This window comes from Bufo bufo, chromosome 10 (genome assembly GCF_905171765.1).
Source record: "Bufo bufo chromosome 10, aBufBuf1.1, whole genome shotgun sequence".
NCBI lineage: Eukaryota > Metazoa > Chordata > Amphibia > Anura > Bufonidae > Bufo > Bufo bufo.
In genome coordinates this window covers 123,789,898-123,817,618 of record NC_053398.1, presented here as the reverse complement: position 1 = coordinate 123,817,618, position 27,721 = coordinate 123,789,898, and the positions used below count along the sequence as shown (strand labels likewise).

At 39.2% G+C, this 27,721-nt stretch overlaps 1 protein-coding gene across 1 annotated transcript in view; it reads left to right on the top strand.

The window, feature by feature from the left end:
* Positions 1 to 27,721, top strand: part of LOC120980681 (cadherin-8-like) — a 396,076-nt gene that overhangs the window by 298,320 nt on the left and 70,035 nt on the right. The window contains exon 7 of the mRNA XM_040409924.1: positions 6,165 to 6,301. Coding sequence (XP_040265858.1) covers positions 6,165 to 6,301 — 137 coding nt within the window. The remainder of the gene's footprint in view (positions 1 to 6,164; positions 6,302 to 27,721) is intronic.

Below are 27,721 nucleotides of genomic sequence, written 5' to 3'. Positions count from 1 at the left end.
ACATAGAGAGCAATGACTGTAGTATGTATTGATCAAATGACCTCTTGGACTCTTTGGACTCTTTGCCCTAGGTCCAGTAAGGCCATGAATCTTAATTAGTGTTGAGCGAATCAAAGTTTTCGAAGTGGACTTCAATCCGAATTTCAGGAAAAATTTGTTTCGCCGTGAAGCCAAATTTCCTCGAATCAATTTGCCCTAAAATTTTGGTAAAAAAAAATAACCTCGTCCGTTTGAGTGCGAAATCTTGTGCGCTGTTACCATGTTGCCCAGCATGATGGCGTCATCATGCACCATATGAGATTTTGCGTGGCGTCTTCAATCAAGATGACCACTGTGGCCTCTTCACGATCAAATGGATAAGGTGAGTATTATTATTATTTTTAACCACTGAAAGCCCTCACTATTATTCTCAGATGCCATGATCAGCAATTAATGAGGCATCTGAGGGGTTCAATGATTACCATTCCCCATGAATGTGCCCGCTACGTACAAAGGAGTACGCTTTGTGATGAAGTAGCTCATCACAAAGCAAATTTCTTTGTGAAGCCGAATCGACTTTTTGAAAACTTCACTCAACACGAATTGTAATGGAAATTTGGAAATACATATATTTCATTTATTTTATAAACCAAGAACACTTTTAATATTGTCTTAATGCAATTTTCACTGATGGATAAACATACTCCTTGGTTTAAGAAAACAATATGGTGATTTTTCACAGAACATTGCCAAAGCATATGCTATCCGCTAATCCTAGAATGTGAGAAAAATAGCATATGCCTAATGTAATGTTTTTGATAGCCACATTGACTGAATGCGAGGAGTCATGATGTTTTTATAACAAATAGTTGCTCATTTTTAATTTGATATAATCATGTCAGATGTTGATGCAAAGCTTTGCTTTTAATAAGGAAACATAGCATGGCTTTATCCTTCAAAGTATTTTTGCTCACCTTTCCTTTGTATGTCTACAATCTATTGGACTTTGTCCTGTCGAGTGTATAGTTAGTCCCATTCTATTGCCTTATTAAAACTACACCTGAGGCATTTGTGTCCTCTATAGTGCCATAATCAAGGAGAAGTTGAGCGCAGACATTGCCCTCATAAAGGTGTTTGATCTTACTTTGATCTTGAGCTGCAAGTGAAATTGAAGGACATGTCTGTGTTGAGACTGCTCAACTACACCAGCAGTGTCTGGACACAGATATGTTTTCATAGTAAGATGTTCTATGGTGCATTTGCAATGATAACTTGCAAAGTTTGAGCAGTTTTTGATATTCTGAGAGCAGAAGTTTTTGGAAAGGAAAACCTTCACTTTGCATTGCTTGCCTTCACCCCATGGACCAAAATGAATATTAATTAGTATTTATGAAAAAAACACAAATGCTTTTTGCACCTCAGTAAATAATTTAAAGTAGTTGTTTAAAAAGAAAAATATTTGAAAAAAAGGTTCAGAATGTAGAAAAAAGTCCCCTCACTGATCTCTGTTGCTCTAGCTATGATGCTTCCCAGATCCCTGCTGGTCTACACTTTGTGATATCTTTGACACACAGGAAATGACCACTCAGCCAATAGAGATGTCGCGGACATAAAAAAATTAGTTCGCGAATGGCGAACGCCAATTTACGCAAATGTTCGCGAACGGGCAAACCGGGCGAACCGCCATAGACTTCAATAGACAGGCGAATATTAAAACCCACAGGGACTCTTTCTGGTCACAATAGTGATGGAAAAGTTGTTTCAAGGGGACTAACACCTGGACTGATGCATGCTGGAGGGGGATCCATGGCAAAACTCCCATGGAAAATTACGTAGTTGACGCAGAGTGTGGTAAGTTGAATTCGCAATGCGATTAATATAACCTGCATTAATTGCATTGCGAATTCAACTTAGAGCTAAGTTCCTAATGATTGTATTGCTAGAATTGACAAATATAACAAATATAGCACTATATTCTCAATCTTTGTTATATTCTAGCAATACAACCTTTAGGAACCCAGCTCTAAGTTGAATTCACAATGCGATTACTATAACCTGTATTAATCGCATTGCGATTACAACTTAGATCTGAGTTCCTAATGGTTGTATTGCTAGAAATGACGAATATAACGAATATAGCACTATATTCTCAATCTTCGTTATATTCTAGAAATACAACCATTAGGAACCCAGCTCTAAGTTGAATTTGCAATGCGATTAATATAACCTGTATTAATCGCATTGCGATTACAAGTTAGTCAAATTTGTGACACTGCAGCTTCAGAATGAATCTAAGATGGATGCTGTCCTTGCTTTTTGATAGGAGGTGGGAGGGTCTGGGAGGGAGGGTATGCTGATTGGCTGGAATGAGTCTGCTGACTGTGAGGTACAGGGTCAAAGTTTGCTCAATGATGATGTATAGGGGGCGGACTGAACATCGCATATGTTTGCCCGCCGCGGCGAACGCGAACAAGCTATGTTCGCCAGGAAGAGTTCGGGACATCTCTATCAGCCAATCATTGGTGGCAATTCACAGTGGTGCCCCTTGAATAGCTACGCAGAAAATTATTGTGTGTCAAGAGGGACCAGCAAGTCAAAGCGAGCAGTGACCTTGGAACCACTGGATTGGGAATGGCGGCCAATAGTATTGAGCAAAGCAAGCTTGAGATGCTTCATCAAAAGTCGTTTTGTTAAAAACTTCAGAATAATACTGTATGAAAATCCATCTCCGTACAGTGTTAGAATGTATAGGCTCCGCTGAGCCGAAGTAAGTTATTTGCAAAGTCGCTTATGACTTTGTTGAATAACTTCGGTAGTTGATTTTTAAAGTGGAAAACCACTTTAAAACTTGAAACTGAACTTGGCTTCGGTTCCGACTAGTACCTAGTACTAGTACTAGTTTTCCTCTCAAATCAACTACTGAAGTTGTTCCTTCCTGAAAATTGCCTGCTCGTTAGTGGAGGTGATAACCTGCACAGTATGAGGACAAGAGATGGCTACTATCATCACTCATCCGCTACATTGTTTCTGGGCAGCAGAGTGCCATAAATGTTTGATCGATGAGGTCCTATCTCTGGGAGCACCTACTAGTGGATAAAGGTATGGGTGAACCCTGTACCATTCTAAGAACTGACCATTTTTCTCTTTATTAAAGTATAGCGGTTACCTAAGCTTGCAAGCACTACAACCACACCATGTATAGTATTACTTCCTCTCGATCCTATGTGCTGTGGCACCTCAACTGGCAGTAAACAGACTATCTCCCCTAATGTGTTGTACCACAACTATGGACATGATGATAGTTTTATAGCTCAGATTGGATGAATTAGGTCCCTCCACTATTCTTTATTAGAATGACGCCTAGGGTACCACTAGAAAATGTCGGTGTATTCATAAGTAAGCCTTTGCATAATGGTGAGACTTTCAAGGCATAGTATTTCTAAGTGTCTCTTTAAGAGGATATTTAAATGTTAAATGCAGGTTATTGAATCGTGAGACATTTTGAATGTTTCAACTAGATTGTTTTATAAGGTAAAATCCTTATGATTCTCTGCTAGTAACACACGTCAACATTGTACTTGGTAAATTCAGGGCATGAAAGCCCACCCTAGGAATGCCTCCAAATTTGTCATCGACAGGCAATGTATGGACAGAACTTCCATAAGCCTACCAATTTTTGGCCTTGGACATTCGGAAATAGTTGGAACTGTCTCTTAAAATTTGAAACAGTCCCTACAAATTAGGGACTGTTGGCAACTATGTATTTATAGGTAAATGCTTGCGTTTTGCATATTTTACATCTGTGTTCATTTTGTAAAAAGATGATTGTGGTGTCAATGATATGACTTGGTCACATGACTCCCACAGTTTCCTTATGACCGCATCACATGACTTGATCTCAACTTTCTATTGGATTTATTATACTGTATATGTTGATTTTCACATTAGCACTAAGTGCGTATTAGTTTTGTGTTTTCTTGTAATATTGGACTTTACCAGTGTCTAAATTAAATCTGGATTTAGATGCTGGAATTTCCCTCTACATCATTCATAAATACTGTATCCATGAGATATTAGCCCAAAAATTATATATACAGTACAGACCAAAAGTTTGGACACACCTTCTCATTCAAAGAGTTATCTTTATTTTCATGACTATGAAGGCATCAAAACTATGAATTAACACATGTGGAATTATATACATAACAAACAAGTGTGAAACAACTGAAAATATGTCATATTCTAGGTTCTTCAAAGTAGCCACCTTTTGCTTTGATTACTGCTTTGCACACTCTTGGCATTCTCTTGATGAGCTTCAAGAGGTAGTCCCCTGAAATGGTTTTCACTTCACAGGTGTGCCCTGTCAGGTTTAATAAGTGGGATTTCTTGCCTTATAAATGGGGTTGGGACAATCAGTTGCGTTGAGGAGAAGTCAGGTAGATACACAGCTGATAGTCCTACTGAATAGACTGTTAGAATTTGTATTATGGCAAGAAAAAAGTAGCTAAGTAAAGAAAAACGAGTGGCCATCATTACTTTAAGAAATGAAGGTCAGTCAGTCAGCCGAAAAATTGGGAAAACTTTGAAAGTAAGGGCTATTTGACCATGAAGGAGAGTGATGGGGTGCTGCGCCAGATGATCTGGCCTCCACAGTCACCGGACCTGAACCCAATCAAGATGGTTTGGGGTGAGCTGGACCGCAGAGTGAAGGCAAAAGGGCCAACAAGTGCTAAGCATCTCTGGGAACTCCTTCAAGACTGTTGGAAGACCATTTCAGGGGACTACCTCTTGAAGCTCATCAAGAGAATGCCAAGAGTGTGCAAAGCAGTAATCAAAGCAAAAGGTGGCTACTTTGAAGAACCTAGAATATGACATATTTTCAGTTGTTTCACACTTGTTTGTTATGTATATAATTCCACATGTGTTAATTCATAGTTTTGATGCCTTCATAGTCATGAAAATAAAGAAAACTCTGTTAATGAGAAGGTGTGTCCAAACTTTTGGTCTGTACTGTATATATATATATATATATATATATATATATATAAAGAGGACCTGTTACATCTCCTGACTTGTCTGTTTTAGTGAGTACTTGCATTCCCCATGTAATAGCAATTCTGTAGCATTTACTCTTATGACTCTACGTTGTGCTATTTCTTTATTTTTTCCTGCTGGGAGTAATTTGTGAATTATCCCAAAATTGGCGATGGAGGTCCAGATCGGTGTTACCAGTTGAAGGTTTGTCCCTGCACAATCTGACACTATGCAATCAGTGCTGCCAGTGTCAGACTGCGCAGTGCCTCCCCCCCCCCAACAGCCATCTGGACCTTCAGTGCAAACTGCTGGCAATTCACTCATTAGTTCTAGCAGGAATAATAAAGCAATGGTACAGCACAAAGTCATACAAATCGATGCTCTAGAATTATTTATCCACAATTTGCGGATACGCAAAACACTTACAGTCATGTGAATGGACCCTAAGGCTCCATTCACACGTCCGCAAATGGGTCCGCATCCTATGGGCAAGGAATAGATGCGGACAGCACACAGTGTGCTGTCCGCATCCGCATTTGCGGAGCGCGGCCCCGATATTCGGGTCCGCAGCGCCGCAAAAGATAGAACATGTCCTATTCTTGTCCGCAGCTGCGGCCAAGAATAGGCATTTCTATAGGGGTGCCGGGCGGGTGTGTTGTGGATCCGCAATTTGCGGGTCCGCAACACACCACGGACGTGTGAATGGAGCCTAAAACTGAGACCAATCTTCCTGGAAAACTGGAAACCCTTTCCTTGCTTTGTAATAGAAATTAACTGAAATAATCTTCCAATAAATCAAAGCTTTAAATATTATACCACTGAGACGACAGTGTAATTAATTTGCATGGCATGCAGCCGGTTTGATACATTGTATCACGATAAATGCCATAGATTGCATATTTATAGCTTGATTAATAACAGGTTTCAAACATGTCATCAGCTAAACTTCAATCTGGCTCGTAATATCCAGATTGACGATGTCTATTTTTCATGCAGCAGTTGATTTAGTAAGTGTTTGCGATACATATAACATATGGTGCCGAAGAGCAAATAACTGATGTTATTTTACAAAACGACTAATTCTACTAATGATGCAAACCTAAAAAATGATTAGAATTTATTTTTTTAATATTTTTATTTATTTATTTTAGGTTTTCTATCGACCGGCATACAGATCTTGACCGTCAATTTAATATTAATGCAGACGATGGCAAAATAACTTTGGCCACGGCATTAGACAGAGAGACGACAATGTGGCATAACATCACAGTGGTGGCAACAGAGACTAGTAAGTTTACAAAAATTTTTTTTTAAGAACTAACAAAGGAGTCAGATATCAATAGCGTCCTTTGTGAGATTTGTTGGTTTTCATTGCGATGCTGGAAAATGTGGAACCTGTTTCTAAAATGTTGCATAGCCTATTATAAATGTATCATAATTTGACATGCTGGGAGTTGTAATAAGGATTGTATGAAGGACAGATGGAGTAGAATTGAGTTTGTTAGTTGGCAGTGTTGCATGATTACAATGTGCTATCCGGTGCTTTCCATAAGACTGCAGGATTACCGTACACAGAAGAAACTGTTGAAGGAACAGTCCAGTCAAATCAAATAATACATTGTGATATGACTACTGCAGAACCTGGAGGGGAGGGAGGGGGATGTATTATACATAGATTCAAAGAACATCAAAGATAGAATACCTATGCTCATTTAGACCCTTCAGTTTTTCCTGGAACATTCGTCTGAATGGGGTTTTTTCCAGGAATAAAATAATGATGACCAATATATGATTGGTAGGGGTCTGAAACCAGGCACCCCTGTTACCGGCTGTTTGATATATAGATAAGCATAATCATAGTCTTGGGAATACTGTAATATAATTTGAGAGTGCTTGGCTTAGGAACACTGAGAAACATTACTCTAGATCAAAGCTCTCTTGCGCTTGTCTTATGTTCTCTTAGTTTTATATTATGTTTTTATATTTTCCCGGACGAGTTTGCACAAATGTTCACAATCCAAGAAAGTTTTTACCATATAGATGATCTACATTTATCAAAACTAAATAAGAGAGTAAACTAGAGTATCATTTTGGTTGATATAATATATGCAAAGCTATGACCCCCAATTAGGTTGGCCATATCTATTTGCCTGGGTTCTCAACTTGTGGAATATGAATCCCAGAGAGTATATGCCATGTCTCGAGGTGTGTTCATCCCAGAGGGACTTTTCATATCTTTAGGTAGCTCAGAATAACAAAAAATAAAAGACTGGATAGTCATATCACTAATAAAATGCTGCTCCTGTTCTTAACACCAAGTTCCCCCCTGGACTTTTTCTTAAGGTCCCTTTGGCCCTGTAGGAAATGGCCACTCACCATATAGATGATCTACATTTATAAAAACTAAGTAAGACAGTAAACCTAGAGTATCATTTTGGTTGTTCTAATATAAGAAATCTATTACCCCACTCTGGTTGGTTTTATCTACGTGTCTAGGTTCTCAACTAATGGTAGGTGTATCCCTGAGGGTACATGTCATATCTCTAGGTGTGTTCATCCTGGGGGGACATTATATGTCTTTAGATAGCTCAGAATAAAAAATAAAATAAAAGAAGAAGTAGGAACAATGATATCTATTTCAACACATTTTGGGGCTGTACTGGTCCCTTTGTCAGGTCAGTTTACTACAAAGATGTTGTAACTGACCTGGCAAAGGGACTGGTGCAGCCCCTAAATGTGTTGACATAGATTAATAAAGCTATCAACAATGGATGGTTGCAATGGTCACATATATGTTTGGCCCATCATCCTTGCCAAAAAAAAGAGGGCAACAAGGCATATCAGAAGTGGATGAGTAATGGTTGATTTCTTGTTTTACTAAATTTTCTGTTAGTAGAATTAGTGCTGAGCGAAGCAAGCCTCAGATGCTTCATCCGAAGTTGCTTCTTTCAAAACTTTGGAATAATACTGTACAAAGATTAGTCTCCATACAGTATTAGAATGTATGGGCTCCGATGAGCTAAAGAAAGTTATTCACAAAGTCGCATGTGACTTCGTTGAATAACTTCAGTAGTTGATTTTTAAAGTGTAAAACCACTTTAAAACTTGAAACAAACTGAACTCGGCTTTGGTTCCGATGTACTAGTCAGAACCGAAGCTGATCTTGGCTTCAAGTTTTAAAGTGGATTTCCACTGAAGTTATGCAACATGTCATATATGTCTACTATTATGTTCTTGGAAAACCCCATGAACATATATGGCAACCGACTACCTAGGAGCATCAGAGCATCAACGATAAAGTGGTGTCCAATATTACTGTCATACTTAGTTTCTTATTTTATTATATTCTCGGACAACCCCTTGAACAGTATTAATCTAATGGTAGGATTTCCCGCAGTTTGGCTGCTCTTAGTGTAAAGACCCCTTCCTGATGTTTCTGATAAAGCCACATATCATCTGTACAGTATCTAGTTGACGTCTTTTATCTTGTAGTCCATCCCTTGAAAAGAACAGCTCATATAACCCTGAATACATTTTTGTATGTGTTAATAAGTTCTTGTCTACAGTGTCTTTATTCCAAGTTCAGATTTTACCTTATTTGCACTTTAAAAATATGCAAAACTGTTCTTTTTTTTTTTACTCCGATACAAGAATGTTCCTCAGGTACGACCTGTTGATAAAATCACTGATTAGGCAACATTTTCAGTATGTGAACAGTAAAGGACTGAGCGTCTTTTATTATTACAACTATGCTATTGGTGGAGGTGAAGGTAATAGTTAATTAGGTTCTGGGCAGCTTTCTAGACTATGATTTTAATTGGCAGTACAAGAAAGTGTTCTGCATACATACATGAACTTTTTGTAAAATATCTACCAGACGGCTTGTTTACTTCTTTTTTTTTTTTTTTTTTTTTTTTTTTTTACTTTTTAATTAGAAGTTGTCCAATTAAAAACTCCAATTATGGAGGATTACATGGTGGTCCATGCTTCGATAGTCGTACAAACAAATAGGTATTTAAATAAGAAAATCTGTGTTTTATGGACAACTAAGCAGTCTGTAATATGACTACGCATTTAATTCACAGTCATGATAACACGTATGATGGCACTTCCATATAATTAGAACAGGATGGCAATATTTGAGATTCTATAATTCCACAAAAAAATCAATACAATACAATTATGTGAAGAACTAGTGAGATCATTAGAAGAGTCACCTCTAGCAATATGCTGCCTGGACAAATTAGCCTATGTTTGTATTTAAGTGCAATCCAAACTACCACTTCTACAAAGAAGCTGTTACCAAGGAACAACGATATATATATATATATATATATATATATATATATATATATATATATATATAAATATATATATTTATATACTTAGCAAACTTTGAAAGTTGTAATTGGTATTCTGAATAATTTCTGTCATGTTGAAGCATAACTGAGTAAAAATAAATAAAGTTTAATAAAAAAATGCCTGTAAGAAAATATCTATCTCTTAGAATTTTCTTGCAAATCGTAATTGTTCTGTATTATAATCCTTTGGAATTTTTCGGTAACTTTACTGTGCAATTAAACACATACCATATTTTTTGTTTTATAAAACACATTTTTATCCACCCAAAAGTAGGGGCATCTTTAAAAGCAAATACTGAGTGTTTTTATTATGAAAAGTAGCATGCAGGAGGCCCAGGGATGGTAAAGCTGCTAGCACTTGCTGTACTAACCACTTGGTCTTTCTCTGAGTGTCATGCTGCTCGTGTCTTGACTGCATACAGTGTGAGGACATAGTGTGCACTAGGGCCTGATGCTGCGCGCAGTCAGGTCACAGTGCAGTGCAGGACCTGCAGAGTGGCAGCAGAGTAGGAAAGGTAATTTAATAAATTTATTTTGCCACTGATGGGAGTCTGATCTGAGGTCTCATGGGAGGCTGATATGGGGATCTGAGCAGAGGATTGATATGGGGATCTGCTTTGAGGTCTGATGGAGGTCTGATATGAGATCTGATATCGGGGTCTGATTTGAGGTCTGATGGGGTCTGATCTGAGGTCTGATCTGAGATCTGATATGGGGGTCCGATCTAAGATTTGATATGGGGGTTTAACCTGGGGTTCTGATCTGGGGTCTGATTGGAGTCTGATATGGGGGTCTGAACTGAGGTTTGATATGGAGATCTGGTCTGAGGTTTGATAGGGGGACCTGGTCTGAAGGTCTGATATGGGGGTATGATCTGAGGTCTGATATGAGGGTCTCATCTGATGTATGATATGGGGGTATGATTTGAGGTCTGAAATGAGGGTCTGATCTGAGCTCTGCTGAGGGTCTAATCTGAGGTCTGATGGGATCGTGATATTGGAATCTGACATATGGGTCTGATATGGGGTCTGATGGGGTCTGTTATGGGGGTCTGATTTGAAGTTTCATAAAGGGATCTGATCTGAGGTCTGATATGGGGGTCTGATCTGAGGCCTGATATGGGGGTTTGAGCTGAGGTCTAATATTGGGGTGCATCTTATAAAGTGAAAAATACAGAATATTGATTCATAAGAGATAGTTTACCAATAAAGACAAGTCAGAATTTTAGTCTGCCATAGAGGATGGGTTGTCAAGGGTATGATCATACAGACATAGGAGGTCATTTATCAATCTGAAGTACGCCTAAATTAGGCATATTTATGCACAGATTGTCGTACAACAACTAGTTGTGCCACAATTTGCAAATTCTCCTTGCTCAAGTCAGGCCCGTCTCATTTACCATTTTCTACACCTGTTTTAGGCATAGAAAATGGTCTAAATGTAAGACAGCTAGGAAGCCGTCTTACATTTAGAACTGGCAGAGGATCTGCCGAAGTTATGAAGAGGCTGGCGCCTCTACATAACTCGAGTGGATCCACTACCAGCGCAGGGCCTTACTAAGACTGGCATCTAAAATGCCGGCCTTAACAAATGTGCCCCATAGTTCCTCCTTGTTTTAGTTATTTTTCCTACCACCACTTGAGATAGGGAATAGTATGATTTAGGGTACTTTCACACTTGCGTTGTTGGATTCTGGCAGGATGCAGATCTGTCTCACAAATGCATTGCAATACCGGATCCGTCTCTCCGGTTGTCATCCTGAAAAATGGATCCGGTATTTATCTTTTTCACATTTTTAAAGGTCTGCGCATGCGTTTTTCAGGAACACTTGGGGCTGGATTCGGCATTAATGCATTTCAATGGACAATAATGACGGATCCGGCATTCCTGCAAGTGTTCCAGAAAAACCGTACAGTGACTGAACTGAAGACATCCTGATGCATATTGCTCTCCATTCAGAATGCATTAGGATAAAACTGATCACTTTTTTCCGGTATTGAGACCCTAGGACGGAACTCAATACCGGAAAAGTTTAACGCAAGTGTAAAAGTACCCTAAGTCTATCTTCACATGTTTCACTCCAATAGAAATCTTGGTTTTATCTGGTTTGCCGCATCATACTAGATATTCTGGTTGCTACATGTGACTTTTTCTCTTGGCTTGACATACTGTATACTGAGATGAGTGACATGAGATGACCAGTATTGAAGAAAGAAAAATAACATGATTTTGTGATACTCTGTTGGGAGTTGATTATGTCATATGCATCTATATGTGGATACACAGTGATTGTGATGTGATTTGTCACCTGTTGAAAATGTTGCATGTTGAGATAATATATTGTATACTGTACCTATTGAGTATATTTTACAGTACGACAGTATAAAGAAATACATTTCATCGGACCTTACAATGATAAGAAATTAGTTCTCCTCCATAAATTCCATTTTCTTTTTCTCATGGATAATTTCCTATAAATGAGTTTTCATATATCAACTGGGTCAGAACCAGTACATTTTCAATGTTATGAAAATTAGTACCAAATTCCCCTTCTGTAGGTTACAAGCTGGAGGAGATTTATTAAGCTTCTGTAGCAGTTTTATGGTGGTGGAGTGGGTCATGGGTAGGACTCCGGACCCACTACCAGCACCTGTCTGGCCTGCCCTGCTCTCCTGGTCCCCTGCTTACTGGAGCTGACATTCCCCTGACTGGCAGAGGAAGTGTCTGGCTGCAGCAGTGCTCTTTCTGAACTGACATCCCCCTCATCTGCCAACCTTTCAAACTCATTGGGGTGTGTTAGATCAGGGCTATCCTCCCTGGCACTCTTCCCTCTACCCCGCTTTCTAACTGTTACCCAGCTAGCTACCTCACTTGCCTCAGCCTCCTCGCTACCACCCTCCCCCATCTACCCCAAAGAGCTCTTGCTCAGTGAGCAGCAAACTCTTTTCCAAATTGTCAACCCTTCTCAGTGTTGAAACCTGCCCATTTAGATACTCAATGTGAGATTCCAAATGGGCAATTTTCTCCCCTTTTGAACAAATATATGCAAATGGGGATTACGCAAGAAAGATAAAAATACAATATTTTTAATATTTTAATTGTATGGGCAATTTACATGTGACCATACCCATGATGTTTATTTTTTAATTGTTTATGCACTTTTATTTTAGCTTTGGGGCAAGCTGGTGATTTGAATTTTTATATTTTTTATATATTTAAAAACTTTCCTCTTAAAAATTGTGACAAATCTCATGACAGCAAAGCACAGATTAAGACTGGCATATAGAGCTCCAGTCTATATCTATCTCTAACTATGACAATTACAGGATATTTAGCCTTGTTTCTCTATGTTATGTTCATAAATAAAAGAGTTATATTGCAGACCTATGTAGCAAATGACTGCAGTTTTTTTCTTGTCTTTTATTCTCACTTGTGGACACATTTAGTAGGTTGAACTTCCAGATATGAACTAGATATGTGTAAAGCTAGTCATACAGATCAGATATATTTCCTACTTTTACCTTTGGCACCTTTAGCCGGCCACCTCCATCTTGATTGAAGATCCAGCGCTTAATCTTGCGCGGCCAGTGATGATGTCACCGCGTTGGTAAGTGTGGCGACGTCATATGTCACCATACATGAGCTTTCTCACGAGATCTTCAATAGAGTTGGCGACGGCCGTCTCAAACGGATGAGGTAAGTATGGGGAATTGATTCATTACCACAAAGTACGAGGAAATCTGGCTTTGCGGTGAATCAACTTTTCCCTGAAATTCAGAAGTGTTTGCTCAACATTAGTCATGTTATTCCCTTTTATATAAGGAAATAATTGTACTAGTGGAAAGAGATTCCAAAAAGTTGCAAGTGTATGAAGATATTGATACCTCGGGGGTTCTAGTTTATGTGTCAGACTAGGGAAAGCCAAACCGCTCCTCTACAGTGGCTATAATATTTAGCTACAGGACTAGGACAGCACACCCAATCTTTGCTCCAGGTCATGCATATCTTAGCTACAAGAATGTGAGATTCACATTGGACAAAATATCACATAAAGTATGGATAACATATATCTGTAAGTAATATATAAATTGTACTGCTGAAGTAAAGATGTTTTTAGTGAGGCCTTCATATGTGTCACTTGACCTACATCTGTAGCTATATGGTCTATATACAAGTAGTCAATAAAATCAACATACACATTCCCACCTCATTTTGGCTTTTTTGATCTGTGCAGATATTTTTCTATTTAGGCCGTTTCATATTACATTTGTGCCTAAGAGGTTAAAGTCTTGTCTGCGAGAACCAATTTTATATTCTCGCTGTGTTCAAATGGGCAACAACCAAGAGGGTGCCTGAGGCTAGTTAGCAGTACTTAGAGTATTTTAGGATGTTGTACGAGGTGGGGAAGGAAATACTTTTTTCTATGTCAGAATGTTGAGATGGGTCAGAATTAATTAACTGACTATATTTTATGCTGCAAAGTTTTATAAAAAAAAAAAAAAAAAGACTCTGGTGCTGAATACATTTCGCGCCTCAATGTATGAACCCCCAGCTTAAGATGCGGTATAGATGAATCATGATTGAGCATGCTTGATTTACAATTCAATTCACCTTACAATATACCGGAGAACATCTTTGAATGTCAATACAATCGTTTCAAAAAAGCTGTATTATTTAGAGAGGTGGAATGCTTTGAATTTTAATTTGGGCATCATGCGTATTTGTACAAGTAATGTTGCTTGAAGGAGATACTTATTTTTTTTTATTTTTTTTTTAGAAAGCAAAAGCTCAAGTCAGGTTATTAGAAATGGATAGGAAAATCATCTGTAGAATCCTAATGTGACTTATTCAGAGTTCATTCAGAAGACAGCTTCACATCCATATGATTTCATCTATTTGACAAATCTGTTGGATTGATGCTCCGTATTGCGTTGCATCATGCACTTAAACTTCCTACACACATAGAGAGAGAATTTTCATCTTGCTGCATCTGTTTTTGGCAGAAAAAAAGGCACAATCCTCACGTTTGCAACTTTTTAAACGCCCCTTGTGACTCTGAAAAGGGGATGTGGCGAGGGTGGGGAGTGGTCAATGCCAGCGGGTCCGCCTCATTTATCAATATTTGGTCAGATTTGTCCAAAATCAATAACTACTGAAAAAAAGGGATAATAAACATGGGGGTCAGTTGAAAATATATTTTTGGTAGAAATACTAAGTAAGCCTAAAGCATAGTAAAGTTTAATTTTTGTGCTAATAATATGATTAGGGATGAGCGAATCAACTACGGATTAAAGTTTCAAAGTCAATTTGCATAAAACTTTGCTCTAATACCGTACGGAGCAGGAGTTCCGTGCAGTATTAGAATGTATTGGCTCTGATGAGCCGAAGTTATTGCTTGGCGCAATAACTTCATAATTTAATTTGTAATGTAAAAAAACATTTCCCAAACCCGGGTTCGGTTCCAGGGTACGACTTCAAACTGAACTGTATTAGAGCAAAGTTTTATGTGAATCAACTTCGGATGTTTCATCTGAAATCGATTCGCTCATCCCTAAATATGATTTCATGAAGTTTGTGAAAACCATACAATATGCATATTAACATTTTACTCCAAAGGCGTGTTATCAATGCTAAGAGACGCAAAGAAACTATCTTTGAGTCTGTTCCCCCCCCCCTGCTTTTCACCTAATCTAGGAAAAAAAAAGTTGTTTCTCCCACTCCTTCTAGGAAAATGTCAGAAAATGCTACTTCACATCTCTCCCCTAAAATGTCAGTTAGACCTTATGCTATGCTCCTCAGTGAATGCATACTCTGAAAGTGCTTTCCCTTTCTGAAACACAGTGGTAATTTTTAAAATGAGCTACACTCTCTAAAAGTATATAATTATTGCAAATTGCTTTGAAAATGTATACCTTTTATAGGTCCATATCTATCAACATCACGCTGGGGCCTGCTAATTCTTGTTCTCAGTTTCTCTTCGATGCGAATGACTATATCCTATACCTAATGATAATGTAGGTTTGAGTCCAGATCTCGGCTAATTAGCTTGCTTGATATTTGCTCTCATTTCTTTATGTCTTTTACTACTTCATGTCTGAATGTGCTTGCAAATACTAAAATACCGGTGGATCGCTATGGCACGGCAACAATCAAAGACCATCTTTCACTGTTATTTTTTTTATATCTTTTTATGAGCAAAAAAGGCATTAGCCTTGGCACTTGTAATGGTGTTATACATGACCATACAACGTTATTTGGTGTTCTCTATGTGCCGCATAATATGAAATCTGTACAGTGCTTTCAATTGACATTGTATGGCGTTGAATTTTGTCCATATTATTGTATTAGCCTCATATTGCATACTAAAAAAAATGAAGCAGAACCTTCATTTTTTTTATATTATCCAAGGGCCTCCAAAGTCATTGACCCTGGTCAGTAGTTAACATTAAAGTGAACTTGTCACCATGAAAATTCAATGTAACCTATAGGCAGCAAGTTATAGAGTAGGAGGAGCTGAGCAGATTTATATTTATGGGAAAATATTTAGTATAACTTATCATTTATATATTGAAATTCCTGCTCATTCTGAACTTTGAAGTCCAGGAGGCGGTCCTATCTGTATACACAGTCATAGAGGGAAGATTGTCAATCACAGGTTTTACTGAACTTTTTCTTATAAAACTATATATCAAATCGCCTGAGCTCCTCCTGTGTTCAACATGACAGGTTCCCTTTAAAGTATTTAATTGGGATTTAAAAAAAACATAGCTGCACTCTTCCAGAACCAATGCTAGACCTCTCCTTAGTCATTGAGCCTAGCCCCATGGAAGTGAATTGCACTGTGCTGCAATACAACACAAAACCCTGGGCAGGCGTGAAGCTGTTTTTGAAAGTCATATTTATCTTATCTTGGAAACCACTTAAAAGGGTTTTGGGCAATCCTTGTTTTTTCTCTTTCTTTTTTTTTTAGATGGTCTTTAAAAATGTGTTAACCAGAGGCCAGTGGCCTGCTATGGTGGAGTAAATTCATCAGCAAGTGTTCTTTTGATAGGTTGCACCACCCATATAAAATTTTATGTATTTGTCTAATTATTTATGTACTTATTTATTTTATTTAAGTATTCATAGATGTTCCATAGTAAAGTTTGTATCATCACTCACATTGGTTCCTCTCATCATTGGGGCTACCAACCTAAATTCCAATTTATCATAATAGAATGTTTTTCTTATGTGGAAGGACAACACAATCTCTATCATAGACTCATGTAAAGATAAAGAAATCATACAAACTTCATGTAGATGGTGCAAGGCAGTAGTGCTAACCAGTGAACCGCTATGCTGCCCATAAAAAATTCAGCATTCAGTCTTCATAGGAAACCTCCCATCCAAATAATGTTTGAACCTGACCTCTCTCTACGTCCAAGCTTTGACAAGATCAGGTGTGGCTGGTAGAATCTGAAGCCTTACACAAAACCTTTTAAAATAAATTTGTGTAGTGCATAGATATGTAGGGTCCCAGACTCACAGCTCAGGTTAAAAGATAAAGGTGCCGTAAAACTCATCTCTACTAACTTTAGAATGACCTGATAAGATATTTGAAAATGCTCTTATTCCATGTATAACAGAAATAGTAAAGTACCAAGTTAACCACAAAAATCCAGATGATCTTTTATATCACATTGGGTATTCCATATATCACATAGAGAGACCTAGCAAGATAATAACCACACTCAAAATGAAGCATCCCAAGCCAGAGAACCTCACTTAGGATGTCTATATGCCATTTACCATTTGTCCTCTACAGCCTGCTCTACCTTTTCACATATAATACAGGCTGCTCAGTCTCCTTCGCAATGAAATCCATCAGAGGAACTGAGCTTGTTATATAGCCCTTTTTCTCTGCATTCTTGAAAGCTCATCAACTCTCATTTAAGCTGAATTCTTAGTGTGATAACAATTCAGCTTAAGACAGATTTTCGAAATGATTATCAGGAACAAACGTTAGTATGAATAATTGGCCTGTGTAAAGGTGCTGTAGATCACCAAATTAAATTATATTCATGCGGACACCTAAATCACTGTTTCTGGGCAGTAGATTGTGCTGTGTGAACAGTGATCTGCTGCCCTGTAACAATACATCTTTTTGAGAATGAGCTAATACGATAGGCTTCACTCATCCCCATACAGTGAGGGAGATTTCTGCATGTAAAGCAGGAAGTTATCAAGAAGGAATTGTTCTCCTTCCCAATAATTGCCTGCTCAGTCAGACAGTGTAAATCTGCTTTTAAAAGAGTGTATATGAGCTTTCAGAAATGGAAAGATAAGGGTTATAGATCCAGCTGCACAGTTCCTCAGACGGATTTCATTATGAAGGAGACAAAGCCATCTCTATTATATGTGAAAACGTGCAGACTGTAGAGGACAAATGGTTAAAAAGACCAAGTGAAAAATGTATTTTAGCCCAAAATAAATCCAATGGAATAACAAAAACAACACTGGAAGTATAGAATAAATCTACTAACATAAGCTTGGTCATTTTATTTGAATTGACCATATAGAGAATGAAAATATGTTAATCATATAGAAAAAGTTCACATTGTACGATGAACCCCCCCCCCCAAAAAAAAAAAAAAAAAGCAAAATCTATTTAGTATATAATCCCCAAAAAATAATTTGAGTAACAACATAGAAAAAAAAAGCATTTTTAATGACATTAAACTCTTTAAAACGTGAAATGATCATCGTACCTTCTGTTCCACCGTATACTCACTGAGCATATCCTTTCCTAGCATAGGCTGCTCATTCATTTGTGTTGTCTGCTGTAGTACACCCAGCAATCTGGCCTGCTTATTTGTTGTTAACTTATGAAGAAGAACAAATGACATAAGGAATGGCTGAACAGCTTTTCTGTCCTTTGTCTTTTTTTACCGTGGCTTGTACTGTTTATGTTTGTTTTTTATTATTTGCGTCTCGCTTGGTAGGTTTAAATTTCCCAGTTAGTCAATTAGTCAGGGGAAACAGTGCTATGTTCATTCATTGACAGAGTAGATTTGTCGCTATCATGATAGCAAGAATTAGAGTTTCAGGCAGATAACAGCCAAAAAAATATTACAATAATAACGGGGAGCTCAGGTTGAAATTCGGCAAGGATGAAAAGTAAGAATAGATTACGCTCATTAGACTGCATTTCAAGTAGCAAGGAGAAAATTTGTGATTTTGTTCAGAAGTCTTTCCATGAACCTTTAGAGAAATAAAAAGAAAGTGAATAGAGGTGACTGAGAAATGTAAAAGCTGAAAAAAAATATAATTTAAAAATGCAAATTTTAACTCTAATGAGGTAGAGTAGCTCCAGACTGATGGCTGTGCTGTGAGCGTCTGCACTTGCATAGGCTTGCACCATGCAAACTGATCGGTCTTGGTAAAAGAGACTATAGAGCTTGTTATTTTACGTCTTGCTCCATTTTAAGGAATATAATTTTAAATCTACGCATAATAATAATGCTAAACATTGAAGAATTATCCACTTTCTAATTAAAAACTGGTCAGTTATCCCCAACTGTTAGATTGACATTAGCACTACCAGTCTCAGATTGGGGTTCCTTGGGCCCACCGGAGGAAATTATTCTTAGGACCTAAGCTATATATTATCAATAAAGTTTAACAGGTGAAAAAGACCCTAGTGGCAAATGAGATCCAAAGGCAGCTCAAATCGGGATTTTTCTCCTGGATCTTATGTGCTCATTTAGCTTCAGACACTTGGCCCACCACTTCTGGTACTCTGGTGGGCCAGTCTAACCCTAGTTACTATATATTTTCCATATCTCTTACAGCCACAACTGTGTAGTCTACCATCTAACTCTTTCCTTTAATAAAGGATAGAAGCCTAATGGACCCATTATAGGTCAATGGGATTTGTGAGTATTAGAGATGAGTGAAGTTCCTTTCAGGTCCATTATGATTTGGGTATAAATCAATATACCTGAATTGAAACTACTTTGATCTCTCTCATCCTCTTCTCTTTCTTTTTCTCTCTCTCTCTAATTCGCCCAAATCGAATCTCAAAAAATTCTGATTCTAAGAAATCCACTTAAAAAAAAAAATGTACATTGAATTTCTATAAGAATTGACTTTCTCATCTCTAATCAGTATCCACTTCCCAATATATTCTTCTTGATCACATGTGAAAATACTAGGGTAGCAGCAACTATGAGTGAAAACAAATATTTCCAATCAGATATAAGATAAAATCAGTGGTGACCATGGATGGTGATGGAGTCCTATGGTGACCCCTGTTGTGTATGTGTTATCCTATTACCTTTTTACATTATTCCTATTTTGCAGCATCACTGTATTATCCCTTTACTGTGGCATCATGTGTGCATTATTCATGCATTGGATATGATTAACGTGCATTCACATCACCGTTTTGTTTTCTGATCTTCTGATCTGTCAGTTATAATCAGTTTGCATCAGTTTGTGTCTGTTCTGTCAGAGATCTGTTATTTTAGACGGGAGAAAAAGTCCTGCAAAATAAGGTATCTCCAAGGCTGGGTTCACATTTGTGTCCTTAATTCCAGCAGTCTGTTCTGTCGGAGGAACAGACTGATGTTATTCACTGTACCTGTCATACATGCTGGCATTCAACCGGACAAAACATGCTACATACAGCATTTTGTTGAGTGGCCGAAAACCAGCACATACGGTGGTAGGCGGCCAGATCACCGCCTGATCATATTACACTGACTGGGCATCCGGCGCTGTGCGGTGTATCCGGTTGTACCCAATACGGTAAACTCCAGCAGTCTGTTCCTCCGCCGTAACAGATGGCCAGAGACAAAACCCACACATCAGTTATTTGGTTAGTTATTTCCATCAGTTATTGTGAGACAAAACCAGTAGTGAAGCCTACACAGAGATAAGGTCTAAAGCAAAGATATTCACCTTTTTGTGTTTTTGACCTGTACCTGGTTTTGGCTCACAATAACTGATTGAAATAACTGATTAAATAATTGAAGTCTGAACTCAGCCGAACAGAAGTGACAAAAACAGATGCAAACTGATCGTAACTGATATTCAAAATAATGGACCTGTTTTTTTTTTTATTATTATTATGTTCTTCTGATGGATCAGAAGAACGGAAAGCTAAACAGTGATATGAATGCACCCTTTATGTATTTTCCCATGCTGTGATGCCACAATGTGTGAAACATCCTTTTTGCATGTTATTCCTGTGCTATGACATCTTGGTATGCATTATCCCTGTTCTATAACATCACTGTTGCTTATCCCTCTCTGTGCTATAATGCCTCTGTGCACATTTTCTCAATATTGTGACATCACTGCGTGCATTATCCATGTGCATAATGGGGAGCAAAATAATCATAAGCTTTTCATGAGGTCAATATTCTGCTAAAAGGTAGTCATGGTGGTGCGGGCCATACCAAGTTTTACTATGGGGCCCCATGATTACTTTTTATGTACTTGGTCATGATGTCTGTACAGGGAGTACAGAATTATTAGGCAAGTTGTATTTTTGAGGATTAATTTTATTATTGAACAACAACCATGTTCTCAATGAACCCAAAAAACTCATTAATATCAAAGCTGAATATTTTTGGAAGTAGTTTTTAGTTTGTTTTTAGTTTTAGCTATTTTAGGGGGATATCTGTGTGTGCAGGTGACTATTACTGTGCATAATTATTAGGCAACTTAACAAAAAACAAATATATACCAATTTCAATTATTTATTTTTACCAGTGAAACCAATATAACATCTCAACATTCACAAATATACATTTCTGACATTCAAAAACAAAACAAAAACATATCAGTGACCAATATAGCCACCTTTCTTTGCAAGGACACTCAAAAGCCTGCTATCCATGGATTCTGTCAGTGTTTTGATCTGTTCACCATCAACATTGCGTGCAGCAGCAACCACAGCCTCCCAGACACTGTTCAGAGAGGTGTACTGTTTTCCCTCCTTGTAAATCTCACATTTGATGATGGACCACAGGTTCTCAATGGGGTTCAGACCAGGTGAACAAGGAGGCCATGTCATTAGATTTTCTTCTTTTATACCCTTTCTTGCCAGCCACGCTGTGGAGTACTTGGACGCGTGTGATGGAGCATTGTCCTGCATGAAAATCATGTTTTTCTTGAAGGATGCAGACTTCTTCCTGTACCACTGCTTGAAGAAGGTGTCTTCCAGAAACTGGCAGTAGGACTGGGAGTTGAGCTTGACTCCATCCTCAACCCGAAAAGGCCCCACAAGCTCATCTTTGATGATACCAGCCCAAACCAGTACTCCACCTCCACCTTGCTGGCGTCTGAGTCGGACTGGAGCTCTCTGCCCTTTACCAATCCAGCCACGGGCCCATCCATCTGGCCCATCAAGACTCACTCTCATTTCATCAGTCCATAAAACCTTAGAAAAATCAGTCTTGAGATATTTCTTGGCCCAGTCTTGACGTTTCAGCTTGTGTGTCTTGTTCAGTGGTGGTCGTCTTTCAGCCTTTCTTACCTTGGCCATGTCTCTGAGTATTGCACACCTTGTGCTTTTGGGCACTCCAGTGATGTTGCAGCTCTGAAATATGGCCAAACTGGTGGCAAGTGGCATCTTGGCAGCTGCACGCATGACTTTTCTCAGTTCATGGGCAGTTATTTTGCGCCTTGGTTTTTCCACATGCTTCTTGCGACCCTGTTGACTATTTTGAATGAAACGCTTGATTGATCGATGATCACGCTTCAGAAGCTTTGCAATTTTAAGAGTGCTGCATCCCTCTGCAAGATATCTCACTATTTTTGACTTTTCTGAGCCTGTCAAGTCCTTCTTTTGACCCATTTTGCCAAAGGAAAGGAAGTTGCCTAATAATTATGCACACCTAATATAGGGTGTTGATGTCATTAGACCACACCCCTTCTCATTAAAGAGATGCACATCACCTAATATGCTTAATTGGTAGTAGGCTTTCGAGCCTATACAGCTTGGAGTAAGACAACATGCATAAAGAGGATGATGTGGTCAAAATACTCATACTGTACCTTGAGAATAGGGTTATTGTGAGCTGTGTTCTCTTAGTAGTGCTCCTACAGGCAGGTGAGCCTAGAACTTCTTAGTCAAATACTCGCAAATCAAATAAATGACATCAAAGCATTCCTAAGGCTATGATTATACAATGCACTGCAAATCAATACCAAACAGGGAGCACAGTGTAAACACCCTCTAAAGACACCGCATGTGCCCCTTAAAGAACATAACATTAAGGTTATAGATCAAGAGCTTATTTGACCTATAGTATGCATGCATGTAACATTCAGGGTAGCAGCAGACATAATGGCTGGTATGGGACTAAGAAGCTATGGAGTCATAGAGGTGCTGTAAATTGGGAATCAGTGTATAGACAAAGGCAGCATTAAAGGAGTTTTCCAGGCTACTTATAAAAGATTGTTAGGCATATACTTAACTGTCCTTCGCTCTACCGATACAACCATCCCCACTATGCTCACATAGGCTGCATGCTCTTCTGCCCCCAGGTCCCAAGCAGATGTGCACGCTCCAGCTGTTCAGCTACAAAGTATTAAATGCAGCTAAACAGGAAAAGAAGTTCACACATCCAGTTGGGACCCAACCTATGTGGCATTAGCGTAGCGAGGGATAAGTAAGGATTAACCCAACAATCTTCCTTCCACAGAACGTTAGAAAGATCTGTTTTTATAAATAGCCCGAAGAACCCCTTTGAGCGGAATGCAGACCTTAGAAGGTCCAAGGAAGAAGAGAAATACCAATGGGAACAATGACCATGATATTCATAACATTTGCACTTCTTCAATTCATTGTAGAATAGGTTCCCCTTATAAATCCCCGTACCTAAATCCACAAAAGATCATGGACAATGCCCCACATATAGTAACATAGTACATAAGGCCGAAAAAAGACATTTGTCCATCCAGTTCGGCCTGTCATCCTACAAGTTGATCCAGAGGAAGGCAAAAAAACCCTGTGAGGTAGAAGCCAATTTTCCTCACTTTAGGGGAATAAAAAATTCCTTCCCGACTCCAATCAGGCAATCAGAATAACTCCCTGGATCAACGACCCCTCTCTAGTAGCTATAGCCTGTAATATTATTACACTCCAGAAATACATCCAGGCCCCTCTTGAATTCCTTTATTGTACTCACCATCACCACCTCCTCAGGCAGAGAGTTCCATAGTCTCACTGCTCTTACCGTAAAGAACCCTTTTCTATGTTTGTGTACAAACCTTCTTTCCTCCAAACGCAGAGGATGTCCCCTCGTCACAGTCACAGTCCTGGGGATAAATAGATGATGGGATAGATCTCTGTACTGCCCCCTGATATATTTATACATAGTAATTAGATCTCCCCTCAGTCGTCTTTTTTCTAACGTGAATAACCCTAATTTTGATAATCTTTCAGGGTACTGTAGTTGCCCCATTCCAGTTATTACTTTAGTTGCCCTCCTCTGGACCCTCTCCAGCTCTGCTATGTCTGCCTTGTTTACAGGAGCCCAGAACTGTACACAGTACTCCATGTGTGGTCTGACCAGTGATTTGTAAAGTAGTAGGAATATGTTCTCATCACGGGCATCTATGCCCCTTTTGATGCAACCCATTATCTTATTGGCCTTGGCAGCCGCTGCCTGACACTGGTTTTTGCAGCTTAGTTTGCTGTTTATTAAAATTCCTAGATCCTTTTCCATGTCAGTGTTACCGAGTGTTTTACCATTTAGTATGTACGGGTGACTTGCATTATTCCTTCCCATGTGCATAACTTTACATTTCTCAGTGTTAAACCTCATCTGCCACTTATCTGCCCAAGCCTCCAATCTATCCAGATCCCTCTGTAGTAGTATACTGTCCTCTTCAGTGTTAATTACTTTACACAGTTTAGTGTCATCTGCGAAAATTGATATTTTACTATGCAAGCCTTCTACAAGATCATTAATAAATATATTGAAGAGAATAGGGCCCAATACTGACCCCTGAGGTACTCCACTAGTGACAGTGACCCAATCTGAGTATGTACCGTTAATAACCACCCTCTGTTTTCTATCATTGAGCCAGTTACTTACCCACTTACAGACGTTTTCTCCGAGTCCGAGCATTCTCATTTTATATACTAACCTTTTATGAGGTACAGTGTCAAATGCTTTGGAGAAGTCCAGATACACGACATCCATTGATTCGCCGCTGTCAAGTCTAGTACTTACCTCCTCATAGAAACTGAATAAATTAGTTTGACATGACCGATCCCTCACGAAGCCATGCTGATATGGCGTTATTTGCTTATTTCCCATAAGATGCTCTAACATAGCATCTCTCAGAAAACCTTCAAACAGTTTACCCACAACAGATGTTAAACTTACCGGCCTATAGTTTCCAGGCTCTGTTTTTGGACCCTTTTTGAATATTGGCACCACATTTGCCATGCGCCAATCCTGTGGGACATTCCCTGTCAGTACAGAGTCCGCAAATATCAGAAATAAGGGTCTGGCTATGACATTACTTAATTCCCTTAGGATACGGGGGTGTATGCCATCCGGTCCTGGCGATTTGTCTATTTTGATTTTTTTAAGTCGCTGTTGTACTTCTTCCTGGGTCAGACAGGACACTTTTAATGGCGAATTTATTTCAGCATTCAGCATTTCATCTGACAGTTTATTTTCCTCAGTGAATACATTGGAGAAAAAAATATTTAACAGCTTTGCTTTCTCCTCGTCGCTCTCTGCGACTCCCCCCTCATTACTCTTTAAAGGGCCGACACCTTCAGATTTATACTTTTTAACATTTATATAATTGAAGAACATTTTAGGGTTAGTTTTACTCTGTTTGGCAATTAATCTCTCGGTCTCTAGTTTGGCCGCTTTTATTTGTTTTTTACATGTTCTGTTTTTTTCCTTATAGTTTTTCAGTGCTTCCGTGCTACCCTCCTGTTTTAGGGTTTTATATGCTTTCTTTTTGTCATTTATTGCTTTCTTTACAGTTCTGTTTATCCACATTGGTTTCTTTTTGTTCCTTAACCTTTTATTCCCATACGGTATGTACCTCTCACAATGAGATTTTAGGATGTTTTTAAAGATATCCCATTTTTTGGCTGTATTTTTATTTTTGAGAACTTTGTCCCAGTTAGTTAGGCCTATGGCCTCTCTTAGTTGGCTAAATTTAGCTTTTTTGAAGTTTGGTATTTTTGTTTCTCCCTGTAGAAACGCTCTTTTGAATGATAATTGGAAGGTTATTACTTTATGGTCACTATTTCCCAGGTGTCCCCCAACCTGCACGTCTGTTGTTCTGTCAGGTCTATTGGTTAATATTAAGTCCAGTATGGCCGTCCCTCTAGTCGGGTCCTGAACCAGTTGGGAGAGATAATGGTCTTTGGTTATTGCCAAGAATCTGTTTCCTTTATGAGATATACAAGTTTCAGTTTCCCAGTCTATATCTGGGTAGTTGAAGTCCCCCATAATAACCACCTCATTATGATTTGCCGCCTTGTCTATCTCGTTTAGTAGTAGATTTTCTGTGGGCTCTGGTATATTAGGTGGTTTATAGTAGACTCCTATTAGTAATTTATTGTTGTTTTTAGCTCCATGTATCTCTACCCACAGTGACTCCACATGTCCATGTCCCTCACTTATATCTTCACGGAGTGTGGGCTTTAGACAAGATTTTACATAAAGGCAGACCCCTCCACCTCTCCGGTTTTGACGATCCTTTCTGAACAGACTGTAACCTTGTACATTAACTGCCCAGTCATAGCTATCATCCAGCCATGTCTCAGTTATTCCCACTATGTCATAGTCCTCCTCACACATCACTAATTCCAGTTCACCAGTTTTATTAGTCAGACTTCTGGCATTAGTATACATACATATGAGAGGTTTATGTATATTTTTTACCCTACACCTTTCCTTCTGAACTGTTCTTGTCCCTCCTTCCATTTCTCCCCCAGTCCCACTACCTTGCCCCCGGTCTCTATCTGCACTATCTTCCCCTTCTATAGTGTAATTACCCTCCCCCCCAGTCCCTAGTTTAAACACTCCTCCAACCTTCTAGCCATCTTCTTCCCCAACACAGCTGCTCCTTCCCCATTGAGGTGCAGCCCGTCCCTACGATAGAGGCTGTAGCCGACAGCGAAGTCGGCCCAGTTCTCCAGGAACCCAAACCCCTCCATCCTACACCAGTTCTTGAGCCACTTGTTAATTTCCCTAATCTCCCGCTGCCTTTCTTGTGTGGCCCGTGGTACCGGTAGTATTTCGGAAAATACTACCTTTGAGGTCCTTGCCCTAAGCTTTTGCCCTAAATCCCTGAAATCATTTTTAAGGACTCTCCACCTACCCCTAACTTTGTCATTGGTTCCGATATGGACCATGACCGCTGGATCTTCTCCAGCCCCTCCCAGTAATCTGTCAACCCGATCCGCGATATGTCGAACTCTAGCGCCAGGAAGACAGCACACTGTTTGGCGATCACGGTCTTTGTGACAGATTTCCCTATCTGTTCCCCTAATAATTGAGTCTCCCACTACCAGCACCTGTCTGGCCTGCCCTGCTCTCCTGGTCCCCTGCTTACCGGAGCTGACATTCCCCTGACTGGCAGAGGAAGTGTCCGGCTGCGGCAGTGCCGTCCCTGGACTGACATCCCCCTCATCTGCCAAACGTGCAAACTTGTTGGGGTGTGTCAGATCAGGGCTAGCCTCCCTGGCACTCTTCCCTCTACCCCGCTTTCTAAATGTTACCCAGCTAGCTACCTCACTTTCCTCAGCCTCCTCTCTGTCACCCTCTCCCTCATCTACCCCAAAGAGTGCTTGCTCGGTGAGAAGCAAACTTTTTTGCAAATTGTCAATGCCTCTCAGTGTTGCAACTTGCCCATTTAGAGACTCGATTAGCGATTCCAAACGGGTAATTTGCTCACATCTTGAACAAAGAAATTCACCCTGGAACGGCTGTTCCAGGACTGCATACATCATGCAAGATGTGCACTGGACTGCGTTGTCAATTGTGCAACACGTACTAAACGGGGATTACACCACAAAAGAAAAAAATACAATACAATGTAGTAATAATATACAGGCTAATTGCAGTCCCCCTCCGAAGTCCCTGAATCTAAATCACTTAATCTTAAGTCACACACTTACACAACCACACTTAATCAACCACGCGTCGCGGTCAAACTCGCGTTATATATCTGCTTATATTAATATAAATGCAGCTCACTGCACCAGCCTGGTTTGCTTCCCCTCTGGAATCAAAAAGGCTGTGCTGTTCTTACTGCTGAGTTTTTAAAGTCTCCTAATTAGACAGCCACACCCTAATTAAACAGCCACACCCTAA